Source organism: Dendrobates tinctorius, unplaced genomic scaffold (genome assembly GCF_039654945.1).
Source record: "Dendrobates tinctorius isolate UK_male_01 unplaced genomic scaffold, ASM3965494v1 ptg000147l, whole genome shotgun sequence".
NCBI classification, from domain to species: domain Eukaryota; kingdom Metazoa; phylum Chordata; class Amphibia; order Anura; family Dendrobatidae; genus Dendrobates; species Dendrobates tinctorius.
In genome coordinates this window covers 9,646,008-9,659,778 of record NW_027361814.1, presented here as the reverse complement: position 1 = coordinate 9,659,778, position 13,771 = coordinate 9,646,008, and the positions used below count along the sequence as shown (strand labels likewise).

The following is a 13,771-nucleotide window of genomic DNA, read 5'->3' as shown; positions in this document are numbered from 1 at the left end:
TAGGGCTGAGTTTCAATACCCGACTCAATACATGGTAAGGGGTGGTGCTGTTTAAAAAAAAAAAGAACCCATGTTTTTCTAATCGTGGACAACCTCTTTCATCTGTACCTGATCCACCATCCACCAAATAACAGCTATTGCTCCTCTGGTATTCCTCCTGAAAATATTTGTTTAGAATGTTGTTTCCAAATTGTTTATAAATATTTATTTAAACATGTTAAATGGGCGTTTTCCAACTGTCCAATCAATGGCGGCAGTGTCACAGTGTAGGGTCATATCCTACTGACAAGTGGGATGCTAATATCCAATAGGTTTTCATACATTTACAGGAGGAATAACAAAGAAACAGCATAACGCAAAGTCACAAAAGATGCGACAGAATTGTGTTTTTTTTTAACCGGCATGTCAGGATAAATTCAAGATGGAAACAAAGTAGATTTTTATAATTTCACAATCTGGTCAGTAGAGTCTGTGTTCCAATTTTTGTACTGAGAGAAGAAAATTACAAATCAGAATTTTGTTTTAAAACAAACAGTTGCAGAATATATATCACAATGTCACTGCAAAGACGTTCTGTGGTCCTCCTCCTGGTACATCACTCGGGCAAGCTTCACCCGTGAAGGCAGTAAATCGATATTCCAAAGCGGCATCTCGTTCTCGTTTCTGCTGTAATATTTCTGCTTGAAGCAACGAAGCCTTGAAATATAAACATGAGAAATAGTTAAGGAATACAACAACACATGAGCACTGTAACAGACAGGACACGTTATGGAGCATTATTGCAGTCATTTTCCCTCTTCTGCTTACAATGTTTTCCTCTCTGCATCTGTCACTCACATGACTTCACTTCCTGTTTAAGTGACCACTGAGTCTTGTCTCCCATGACGGTTTACATTTGAGGTTTTAAGACTATGGTATGAAAAGAGGCTAAGAACAGGCAGTGAGAATCCACCCATGAAGAGAAAAGAGCAAGGAGACTACATCCAAGAAGAGAACATTGGGAGGCTGCATGTATGAAGAGAACACAGCAAGGAGACTCCATCCAAGAGGAGAAGGTTGGGAGGCTCCACCCATGAAGAGACCAGAGCAAAAAGACTCCACCCAAGAAGAAAAGAAGGTTGCGAAGCTCCACCCATGAAGAGAACAGAGCAAAAAGACTCCACCCAAGAAGAGAAGAAGGTTGGGAAGCTACACCTATGAAAACAGAGCAAAAAGACTCCACCCAAGAAGAGAAGGTTGGGAAGCTCCACCTACGAAAAGAACAGAACAAAAAGACTCCACCCAAGAAGAGAAGAAGATTGGGAAGCTGCACCCATGAAGTGAACAGAGCAAAAAGACTCCACCCAAGAAGAGGGATGGAAGGCTCCACCCATGAAGAGAACAGAGCAAGGAAACTCCAACCACGAAGAGAAGAGGGATGGGAGGCAGCATGTATGAAGACAACACAGCAAGGAGACGCCACCCAAGAAGAGAAGGTTGGGAGGCTCCATCCATGAAGAGAACATAGCAAAGAGATTGCACTCTTGAAGACAAAAGAGATGGGAGGCTCCACCCATGAAGTGAAGAGAGCAAAGCGACTTCACCTTAGAAGAAAAGAGAGATGGGAGGCTCCACCCATGATGAGAACAGAGCAAGGAGACTCCACACTAGAAGAGACAAGGGATGAGAGGCTGCACCCATAAAGAAAACAGATCTAGGAGACACCACCCAAGAAGAGAAGACGGAAAATAAGGCTGCATGTATGAAGAGAACGGTAGCAAAATCTGATGATGCGCTGGTGTTTTCCTGAAGTGCCTTCACCTGGGAAAACTCGGCATCTAAAAGATCAAGTGTGCATATGTCTTTAGGAGTGAGCAATGGCCCAAATTATAAGCCTTCAGGGTCTGAGACAGCAAGGAGGGACCATGGCCCACAGCAGAAGTCCAGTAGTGAAAATGACTAGAAAAACTGTTGACTGCACAGGCGTGTTTGTATAAGGTGTGCTGCTTGAAGCCTGAGAGGACTTGGACTGAATTTGTGAGTGGTGAATATTGCTCGTTATGGCTCAACATATAAAAGAGTAAATGCCGAGAGAAACTGCCATGTCTAGTGTCTGTAAATAGATGGAGAGAAGGATAACCGCCAAGTACAGTGCCTCCATGGTGACGTTACCAACAAGATCTGTGCCTGCATATTGCTGCGTAACCGTTACAGGGGTTGTCTGTGTCTGTTGTCATTTTTTTTTCTTAGGCATGGGTTGTTGCAACCTGTTGTATTTAACGCAGGCTGCCTCAATGTTCGGCATTGGCTTTCGAAGTGATGACTGTGTTGTACAGATGTCACAGAACCGACGAAGTCTGTGGCTGGCTGCAGCAGTCAGGTGACTGTAACAGCACGTCATCAGACGCTTCTCTGATGACGCTCTGCTCCATAATGACCTTCTCCCCATTAATCCTGCAGTGTGTGTCAGTTAATGCACTATCCGAGAGCATGGAGACCTGTTAAAAAGAATCAGTTGCCAGTGTAACGATTCCACCCCTCAGTGTCTCTTAGGAAGCAGTGATTGACAGCTTAGTCATCCAGTCTGGTGCAGGGGAGTGCTGATCTGTCTGTGTTTTGATTGACAGCTTGGCCATCCAATTTGAGCTGAGCGCTCATCAGGTACTCCCTGTTCCCTTGATTACTCAGCTACTTAATTGGGCTGTTAGTCCCAGACAGCTGCCAGCTGTAGCTTCAGCTCAGTGTGGTTTGTTTTCTCCATGCCAAGTGCTTTGCTTGATGATCTATTGCTGCCTGACCTTGGACCTTGTTCTGACTATCCATCTGTTTAACCCCTTTGCTCTAATTCACTATACTGGTATTTTGACTTTGGCCCGTTACTTGACTATACCTTTGTCTCTTTCCTCTGTTTATGATGTACCCTACTGGTTATTGACCTTGGACTCCTTTACTATCCCTACTCACGGAGTCTCCGAGAGAAGTGACTCAGCGTCACAACCAGGTTTTAGCTACTCCATCTGAGAGAAGCCCGATGTAAGGTCAGACACCCTGATTCCAGCTATGTGTCACTTACTGGGCTGCTTGCTGCAGTTTTAATAAAACCTATTTTTACTTGCTGAAGATCTATCAGTTCTCTAAATGCTGAGCTCTGTATCACCCCATCCATTCCGCTAATTGGAAGCTTTCTGTGTACACTGTGCATAGGCAGAAAGATGCCAACCATTGGTGGGAGCATGAGTAGACTACATGACAGCTGGTTTACTAGTCCGCTGGTGATAATCTGATGATAAAACAGTGATCTTAGAGCAATCAGCCTAGTAAGTGATATCACTGGAATCAGGAACTCTTCACCTACATTATGCTGCTCTCAGAATAGGTAGCAAACACCTGGTGACAGATTCCCTTTAAGGGTCAATTGGCTACACACTGCAGTTCTGTCCTGCTTACAAGCACATATTTCTTTATCATTGTGGTCTCACTGTCTCAGTGAAGGATTAAATAGATGATTATGTATGAAGGCAATTCACCAGTTTAGTGAACTGGAGCGTGACTCACCACTTCTAATTCTTTCCTCGCTGCCTCCATTTCTTCCTGCGCTGAACGCTTGGGGTTTTTCTTCCTCTCCTGCATGCTCTGGATATGTTGTTTGATGCGGTGTTCCAGTCGGAGGTCTCTAGAGGCTCTATGCATATAAGACAGATTACTAATTTATGGCACAATGATCTTCTTGTCTTATAACAGACAACATTGGCCTATTTTGTTTTTGGGATACTCGCCAAAGGAACGGGCTGTCAGAAAATCCATCAATAAAAAGCCCTTATTACAAACTGGCATGAATGTCACTGTGTATGGACGTGCACCCTGGCATAATAGTGAAGTGCTCTGCGAAACTAAGACAAGCTACGCAAACTAATTCTGCCGTATAAAAAAAAAAATCATAATTTGTTATCAGTGAAATTAAAGAGGACATTTTACGAAAAAAAATAAAATGAAAAAGAGCTTGGAAAAAGCAGTGCTTACCCACTTAAGCCCTATGCCACCCGAATAACGCCTTTCCTCCGGTCCACACCCTTATTTGTTGACAAGGCTCCAGCAGTCATGTCCCATCTACAACACGAGACTGCTGTAGCCGATCACTGGTCTCTACCTTGGCATGACTGCTGGGTCCGGTGATTGGCAGCAGCAGACACATGTTGTAGATGGGAGGTCACTGTGGCTACTCTGTAAAAAAACCCAACCTCTGAAGAACAGCAGAGAGGCGGCACTGGAGGGACAGGAGCTTCGATAGATACCAGAGTTGATCAAAAAGATCTGTAGAACCTTGGTCCACTGGCCTTGTTGGTAGTCTGTGGTCTCCCTGCAACCTGCTACTGTCTGTCGGCATCCCCATGGCTTCTTATGAGTTGTAGGCCCAGTACAACATCATGCTCACGACACGACATAACGCTGTGACAGGCGTACTAATCAGAGGAGTCACTGGGGAACCGGCAGGTAGGAGATTCACAAGGCTGTGGTGCAGCGGCCACAAACTACGGTACTTACGAGGCCGTTAGGTCGACATCTTCCATATGTTTTTGATCAAGACTAGCAAGTACCAGTTACTGTGATAATTTCAGTCGCTGCCTACTGATGGACCTCCCTTTACTGTATATCCTATTCCCAGACAAGTATTACAAACAGGTACGGATGATGCCAGAGAGCAGAAGAAATCGAAGAACAGATTGGACAGATTGATTTGTAATAAAAAAAAGGAAATGCAAGAAAGATTAGTCTTATCCTCCTATTCTCGGATGTCATCTTATGGTAGTTTTCAGGTAGTGAGAGCAGGAGAGGACTAGATCGATTATTTTAAAGGCACCCAAGATATATTGGATAATGGTTTGTTACTCCCCAATTCGGCATATCATAAAACGACGGACTGCTGCAGGTCTGGTGGCCTAATATCCAGTCTAAGGATCAGCTGCTTTAAGCTTCAGCTGCAAACACATGTAAATAGAGAATGGAGATGACACCAGTGTAAGGCCGGGATCACACTACCGTGGGTGATGCGAGAAATTTGCACAATTCTCTTGCAACAACACCCGGCACTGCCGCCGGCACTCAGGACCGGAGCTGCGGCTGCATAGAAATACACACAGCCGCAGCTCTGATCCTCAGTGCCGGGTGTTCATGCGAGAGATTCGTGCGAGTTTCTCGCATCACCCACGGTAGTGTGATCCTGGCCTTATGGCCCTTCTAATGCCGTGGAGGTCAGCTCATACTGACGTGAATAGGAGCTGTGCGGCAGATCCGGGAATGACCACTACATGGTGTGCAGAGATGTGCCGTGTGGTTTTGTTTGATGTTTACATCCGACCGCCGGAGCTGATGACAGCTGATGGTGTCAAACCCTCACCGATTGGATAGTGATGACCTACCTGCTTTCTAGCCTAACATGTCTGCCCCCAATATGCTCAGAAGTGGGTTACAGAATACATAAAGTTGGTGATTGTTCCAATCCGCACATCGCACTAGTGTCATCCACCTGTATGCAATAGCTACTGGACCCAAATCACTCCCGCTGACCTACTATTGTTATTTCTAGTTTCTGTCTTCTACATCTGTCTGGTCTACCCATATTTGGATTCTGCCTCTTATCTTATCCATTGCATTAGTCGTATCTGTGGTCTTTCCCCTGGACTTTTGATTAGTTTACAATAAACCATGTGGTTTATCCAGACACCATGGAAGCCTTGGATATAATTCATAGCCACCGTATCCCTGAGGATTCATGGTTTCATACTGAAAAAAAATCCTGCAAACTTTTCTCATCTTCTGACTTCCCAGGTCTAAACTCCGCTGTCAGGGAACAAATGGGAGATGCCGCAGATAGCTCCCCGCTGTTGTGAGATGATAACGTACCAGCACTCCACCGCCTCCAGTCATCAAGACAATTATACAAATGGCTGACCATTGATGGACGAAGCTGCTTTCACTACTAGGCCAGATATTAGGGGGCTCCTAATGAACGTGTAGTATATACACATCTGATTCCAAAGCATGGAATATATAAGGTCACCGCCAAGCTCACCAATAACCCACGAAAAACTAGCTGCCACCACCAATCATTTATACAGGCCGACTGGACACCCGACTGATAACGCATGGCTTCAGGGGTGCAGTTTACAGAGCAAGAGGACCGGAGCTATTAAATTTGATATATTTAATCCTGAAACGTAAGCAGTGTTTTAAAAAAAAAATACACAAAATGTTACAATATGGGAACAAAACAATACGTTTTATATAATCACATGAAATAAAAGGGGTAACAAGAAAAGTACTAAATCTGTGTCACAGAAATGGCTCAGAGATTAGCGGAAGGAAGCTCTCCTTGTAGGTCAACAGACAAAACCACAGCAAGCTGTGTCGTGGGATGAGCTAGGTCTTTAGAAGATTGAGATCTCCAACTTTCAGGATATCTTTGCCCCCTGGAGGTCCCAGGCAGAAGATATTTTTGACATGTTTCCTATCACGATTTTACTTTTCTATAGAGATGAAACATGGCATGGATAGCATCATCTAACTTTCCAAAATTAAGTTGAAGGCGTTAGACTGGCCTTACGGTGATGTGAGTGAATGCATTATGTTCGTCACTTTGTCACTATGCTGAAAATATATCTCCCATAAATATGGTATCGATGCAAACCTTAATAATGATCACTGACCACTGGCTCCAGAGAGTCAGGAAGCACTTGCCAAGGGAATTGTACTTGTCCGCCTCTGAGTATATGAATCCTTGGTGGCTCTGAGCCGATTGATCCCCTGTTGTAATTACCTGCTCATGGCATGAGGTCATACTTCAATGGAGGTTGAAGTGTCAATTCTTCCTGACTTCCCTATTTGTAATTAATTCCATATGTTCAATGTGAGGTGTAAAAGTGCTACTCACTTGGGAGCGACATGAGGTATCACAGGAACCGTTTCTATTTAAAAGTTCGGCTGGTTTATTTCAGTCCCCATAAACCACATCGCAGGAAACTCAAATACAACCCTTGTCCGGCTCAAAGTACAACACAAAATGAAAAGTCCTTACAATAATTCTGGGTAGCCTGCCTGGCTTAGAGTCCAGTTTCTTAGACCATTAGCAAAGGTACTCAAATCCAGGAGATCTGCAGACCTCCATGCACACAAACAAACAGGTCTCATTTTATTAAATGAACCACACCCAGGGGTGGAGATATGGTGAGCAGCCGTTCAGCTGCTCATAATCAACCTATCATGGCCGATTAACCCCTTTTAGTCCTATATGTGCTAAAGCATTACTCCAGGTTTGTCTGCCATCCACTATGTGTCTAACAGCCACCTTACAGAGGGTAATATGTCCCCTCTCTGGAGATGTCTTTATGGATTATACAATTTTTCTCTACGACATACACTGAAGAAATAATGTTGTTATTTATTTTTACGGACCCTCAATAACGCGGAACTAAGCAATAAGTTCTGCAGCAACATAATTAATACACAGCAACTTTCATTTTTTTGTGTTTGGGACTTTGAAAAAGATCCTGGCGAGCATACATCTGGCCGTACCGCAGGGCATCTAACGATTGGCTTACATTTTAACACCCTGAATATGATCACTGTTGATGAAACAAACCTTGCTTTCTCCATCATTTCCTGCTTTTCGACTGGACGACTCTTCTGCTTATCCCGGCTAGTCTTGTGATGGGATGTGTCCAGATCTGTGGCAAAAGGAGGAGCAGTGGTGGGCACCTAGGTGTGTGTAATGACCGGGGATCGGAGAAAAAAGTTATTTCTATGGGAATATATTAATTCACAACAAAAATTATATATTGCATAAGATCAACTATTATACAAAAGAGTCAAAAATATCAATACACATTAATAAAAAAAAAACAGTTTAGCATTTAAGGCCAGAACTGGTACAGTTACAAGTAGTCCCTGTGGGAGGGATTGGCTGCAGCAGTCACATGTGTAAGCAGTGGCGGAGAGCCGACAGCGGAGCAAGGGCTGGTGAGCAATCCTCCGTTTGTTCTTTTAACCTTTGAAAGCCAATGGGCTAAAAACAAAAATTCTTGAAAAATTCCTTTAATAGATTTTACCAAGATGTCCTCTGTCCTGAATGGAACCGTTTGCATTGATAATAAATAACTTTATATCTGCCGATTTTGGATTTCTTATTATCGATATATTACTCTTTTGAAGCATGTTTCAGTCTGTTTTTAGTAAAACATTTGGTACAAATTTGGTAGAATCCCATCCCCTTCACTGGTAATGGAATATGCTGTGGGAAAACTGCCTTGCGTGACCATAACCTAAGGGTCGATGGACCCATTTGGGAGCATTATCCTGCACACACACCAAATGTGGTGTGAACACAGTCTAAGTCCACTTTCACACAGCAGTATTTTGTTTAGTATTTTGTGTTTTATTTAAAATTGTACCATGTGTCTTGGATCTACTTCTGGCTTTGGCTTAAAAATATTGAGACAAAATATACCGATGAAAAAATACTGCCGTCACTGCGGCATGAAAAGCACAAATAATAATAATCTTTATTTTTATATAGCGCTAACATATTCCGCAGTGCTTTACAATTTGCACACATTTTCATCACTGTCCCCGATGGGGCTCACAATCTAAATTCCTTATCAGTATGTCTTTGGAGTGTGGGAGGAAACCGGAGTGCCTGGAGGAAACCCACGCAAACACGGGGAGAACATACAAACTCCTTGCAGATGTTGTCCTTGGTGGGATTCGAACCCAGGACCCCAAACCACTGAGTCACCGTGCCGCCCCAAAGTAATGTATCACCTGTACTGCACAGAATAAATGTACAACAGAAGAGAACACATTGAGGGGAATGTTCCACACACCCTTTTGTATAGTAAAAGCAGTAGTGGGGGACTGGCAAGGTGACTATGACTTATTTCTTTAACCCTATTTGAGCATTTTGTAAAACTTTTTTTTTTTTTTTTACCCCTAAACCCTTTTAGGCCTTAGTCAGACGTCCGTGTTGTACGTATTTGATCAATACATGGTTTTCACATATACAATACGCACCCATTATAGTGTATGGTGCTGTTCACATGTCCGTTTTTTCAGGTGTCACGGATGAAAAGGGACTATACAAGTCTATGAGTCCGTGATAAACACGTACAGCACACGGGTGGCATCAGTGCATTGTCTGTGTTTAACATTGCAAAGTATAGAAGAAGCTTTGTAATGCATTTATTTATCCATCCATGAAAAACACTGATGACACACTGATGGGAAACAAGGACACAGAACAAACACTGATGACACACTGATAGGAAACAAGGACATGGATCAAACACTGATGACACACTGATAGGAAACAAGGACATGGATCAAACACTGATGGGAAACAAGGACATGGATCAAACACTGATGACACACTGATAGGAAACAAGGACATGGATCAAACACTGATGGGAAACAAGGACACAGAACAAACACTGATAGGAAACAAAGACACGGATCAAACACTGATGGCACACTGATAGGAAACAAGGACACAGATCAAACACTGATAGGAAACAAGGACACAGAACAAACACTGATGGGAAACAAGAACATGGATCAAACACTGATGACACACTGATAGGAAACAAGGACACACGGATCAAACACTGATGGGAAACAAGGACATGGATCAAACACTGATGACACACTGATTGGAAACAAGGACACACGGATCAAACACTGATGGGAAACAAGGACATAGAACAAACACTGATGGGAAACAAGGACACGGATCAAACACTGATGACACACTGATAGGAAACAAGGACACGGATCAAACACTGATGACACACTGATAGGAAACAAGGACACGGATCAAACACTGATAGGAAACAAGGACACGGATCAAACACTGATGGGAAACAAGGACACAGAACAAACACTGATGGGAAACAAGGACACGGATCAAACACTGATGACACACTGATAGGAAACAAGGACACGGATAAAACACTGATGACACACTGATAGGAAACAAGGACACAGATCAAACACTGATAGGAAACAAGGACACAGATCAAACACTGATGGGAAACAAGAACACATAACAAACACTGATGGGAAACAAGGACATGGATCAAACACTGATGACACACTGATAGGAAACAAGGACACACGGAACACACTGATGGGAAACAAGGACATGGATCAAACACTGATGACACACTGATGGGAAACAAGGACACGGATCAAACAATGATGGGAAACAAGGACACGGATCAAACACTGATGGGAAACAAGGACACGGATCAAACACTGATGGGAAACAAGGACACGGATCAAACACTGATAGGAAACAAGGACATGGTTCAAACACTGATGACACACTGACAGGTAACAGACACGGATCAAACACTGATGGGAAACAAGGACACAGATCAAACACTGATGGGAAACAAGGACACAGAACAAACACTGATGGGAAACAAGGACACGGATCAAACACTGATGGGAAACAAGGACACAGAACAAACACTGATGGGAAACAAGGACACAGAACAAACACTGATGGGAAACAAGGACACGGAGCAAACACTGATGGAAAACAAGGACACAGAACAAACACTGATGGGAAACAAGGACAAGGATCAAACACTGATGACACACTGATCCGTGTGTCCTTGTTTCCTATCAGTGTGTCATCAGTGTTTGATCCATGTCCTTGTTTCCCATCAGTGTTTGATCCATGTGTCCTTGTTTCCTATCAGTGTGTCATCAGTGTTTGATCCATGTCCTTGTTTCCCATCAGTGTTTGTTCTGTGTCCTTGTTTCCTATCAGTGTGTCATCAGTGTTTGATAGGAAACAAGGACACGGCTCAAACACTGATGACACACTGATAGGAAACAAGGACACGGCTCAGTGTTTGTTATGTGTCCTTGGTTCCTATCAGTGTGTCATCAGGGTTTGATCCATGTCCTTGTTTCCCATCAGTGTTTGTTCTGTGTCCTTGTTTCCTATAAGTGTGTCATCAGTGTTTGATCCGTGTGTCCTTGTTTCCTATCAAACACTGATGACACACTTATAGGAAACAAGGACACAGAACAAACACTGATGGGAAACAAGGACATGGATCAAACACTGATGACACACTGATAGGAAACAAGGACATGGATCAAACACTGATGGGAAACAAGGACATGGATCAAACACTGATGACACACTGATAGGAAACAAGGACATGGATCAAACACTGATGGGAAACAAGGACACAGAACAAACACTGATAGGAAACAAAGACACGGATCAAACACTGATGGCACACTGATAGGAAACAAGGACACAGATCAAACACTGATAGGAAACAAGGACACAGAACAAACACTGATGGGAAACAAGAACACGGATCAAACACTGATGACACACTGATAGGAAACAAGGACACACGGATCAAACACTGATGGGAAACAAGGACATGGATCAAACACTGATGACACACTGATTGGAAACAAGGACACACGGATCAAACACTGATGGGAAACAAGGACATAGAACAAACACTGATGGGAAACAAGGACACGGATCAAACACTGATGACACACTGATAGGAAACAAGGACACGGATCAAACACTGATGACACACTGATAGGAAACAAGGACACGGATCAAACACTGATAGGAAACAAGGACACGGATCAAACACTGATGGGAAACAAGGACACAGAACAAACACTGATGGGAAACAAGGACACGGATCAAACACTGATGACACACTGATAGGAAACAAGGACACGGATAAAACACTGATGACACACTGATAGGAAACAAGGACACAGATCAAACACTGATAGGAAACAAGGACACAGATCAAACACTGATGGGAAACAAGAACACAGAACAAACACTGATGGGAAACAAGGACATGGATCAAACACTGATGACACACTGATAGGAAACAAGGACACACGGAACACACTGATGGGAAACAAGGACATGGATCAAACACTGATGACACACTGATGGGAAACAAGGACACGGATCAAACAATGATGGGAAACAAGGACACGGATCAAACACTGATGGGAAACAAGGACACGGATCAAACACTGATAGGAAACAAGGACATGGTTCAAACACTGATGACACACTGACAGGTAACAGACACGGATCAAACACTGATGGGAAACAAGGACACAGATCAAACACTGATGGGAAACAAGGACACAGAACAAACACTGATGGAAAACAAGGACACGGATCAAACACTGATGGGAAACAAGGACACAGAACAAACACTGATGGGAAACAAGGACACAGAACAAACACTGATGGGAAACAAGGACACGGAGCAAACACTGATGGAAAACAAGGACACAGAACAAACACTGATGGGAAACAAGGACAAGGATCAAACACTGATGACACACTGATCCGTGTGTCCTTGTTTCCTATCAGTGTGTCATCAGTGTTTGATCCATGTCCTTGTTTCCCATCAGTGTTTGATCCATGTGTCCTTGTTTCCTATCAGTGTGTCATCAGTGTTTGATCCATGTCCTTGTTTCCCATCAGTGTTTGTTCTGTGTCCTTGTTTCCTATCAGTGTGTCATCAGTGTTTGATAGGAAACAAGGACACGGCTCAAACACTGATGACACACTGATAGGAAACAAGGACACGGCTCAGTGTTTGTTATGTGTCCTTGGTTCCTATCAGTGTGTCATCAGGGTTTGATCCATGTCCTTGTTTCCCATCAGTGTTTGTTCTGTGTCCTTGTTTCCTATAAGTGTGTCATCAGTGTTTGATCCGTGTGTCCTTGTTTCCTATCAAACACTGATGACACACTTATAGGAAACAAGGACACAGAACAAACACTGATGGGAAACAAGGACATGGATCAAACACTGATGACACACTGATAGGAAACAAGGACACAGATCAAACACTGATCGGAAACAAGGACACGGCTCAAACACTGATGGGAAACAAGGACACAGAACAAACACTGATGGGAAACAAGGACATGGATCAAACACTGATGACACACTGATAGGAAACAAGGACACACGGATCAAACACTGATGGGAAACAAAGACACAGATCAAACACTGATGACACACTGATGGGAAACAAGGACACGGAACAATCAATGATGGGAAACAAGGACACGGATCAAACACTGATGGGAAACAAGGACACGGATCAAACACTGATAGGAAACAAGGACATGGTTGAAACACTGATGACACTGACAGGAAACAGACACAAATCAAACATTGATGGGAAACAAGGACACGGATCAAACACTGATGGGAAACAAGGACACGGATCAAAACACTGATGGGTAACAAGGACACAGATCAAACACTGATGACACACTGATAGGAAACAAGGACACACGGATCAAACACTGATGGGAAACAAAGACACAGATCAAACACTGATGACACAGTGATGGGAAACAAGGACACGGAACAATCAATGATGGGAAACAAGGACACGGATCAAACACTAATGGGAAACAAGGACACGGATCAAACACTGATAGGAAACAAGGACATGGTTGAAACACTGATGACACACTGACAGGAAACAGACACGAATCAAACATTGATGGGAAACAAGGACACGGATCAAACACTGATGGGAAACAAGGACACGGATCAAACACTGATGGGTAACAAGGACACAGATCAAACAGTGATGACACACTGATAGCAAACAAGGACACATGGATCAAAAACACTGATGACACACTTACCATTTTTTTGTTTACATGAGAAACACCGGTGTCTGAATGAGGCCTTATGCAT

General features: G+C 43.3%; 1 protein-coding gene across 6 annotated transcripts in view; it reads right to left on the bottom strand.

Annotated features, from left to right (window-relative positions):
• Window positions 1-415: 415 nt before the first annotated feature.
• LRRC27 (leucine rich repeat containing 27) overlaps window positions 416-13,771 on the bottom strand; it is a 321,234-nt gene continuing 307,878 nt past the window's right edge. For 5 of the 6 annotated variants that reach the window (XM_073546396.1, XM_073546395.1, XM_073546393.1 and 2 more), the window contains 3 exons: window positions 7,616-7,731; window positions 3,535-3,661; window positions 416-696 (listed from right to left, as the gene is read on the bottom strand). In XM_073546396.1, the coding sequence (XP_073402497.1) occupies window positions 550-696; window positions 3,535-3,661; window positions 7,616-7,731 (390 nt within the window). In that variant the 3' untranslated portion in view covers window positions 416-549. The remainder of the gene's footprint in view (window positions 697-3,534; window positions 3,662-7,615; window positions 7,732-13,771) is intronic. The other variant, XM_073546397.1, reaches the window with a different exon arrangement.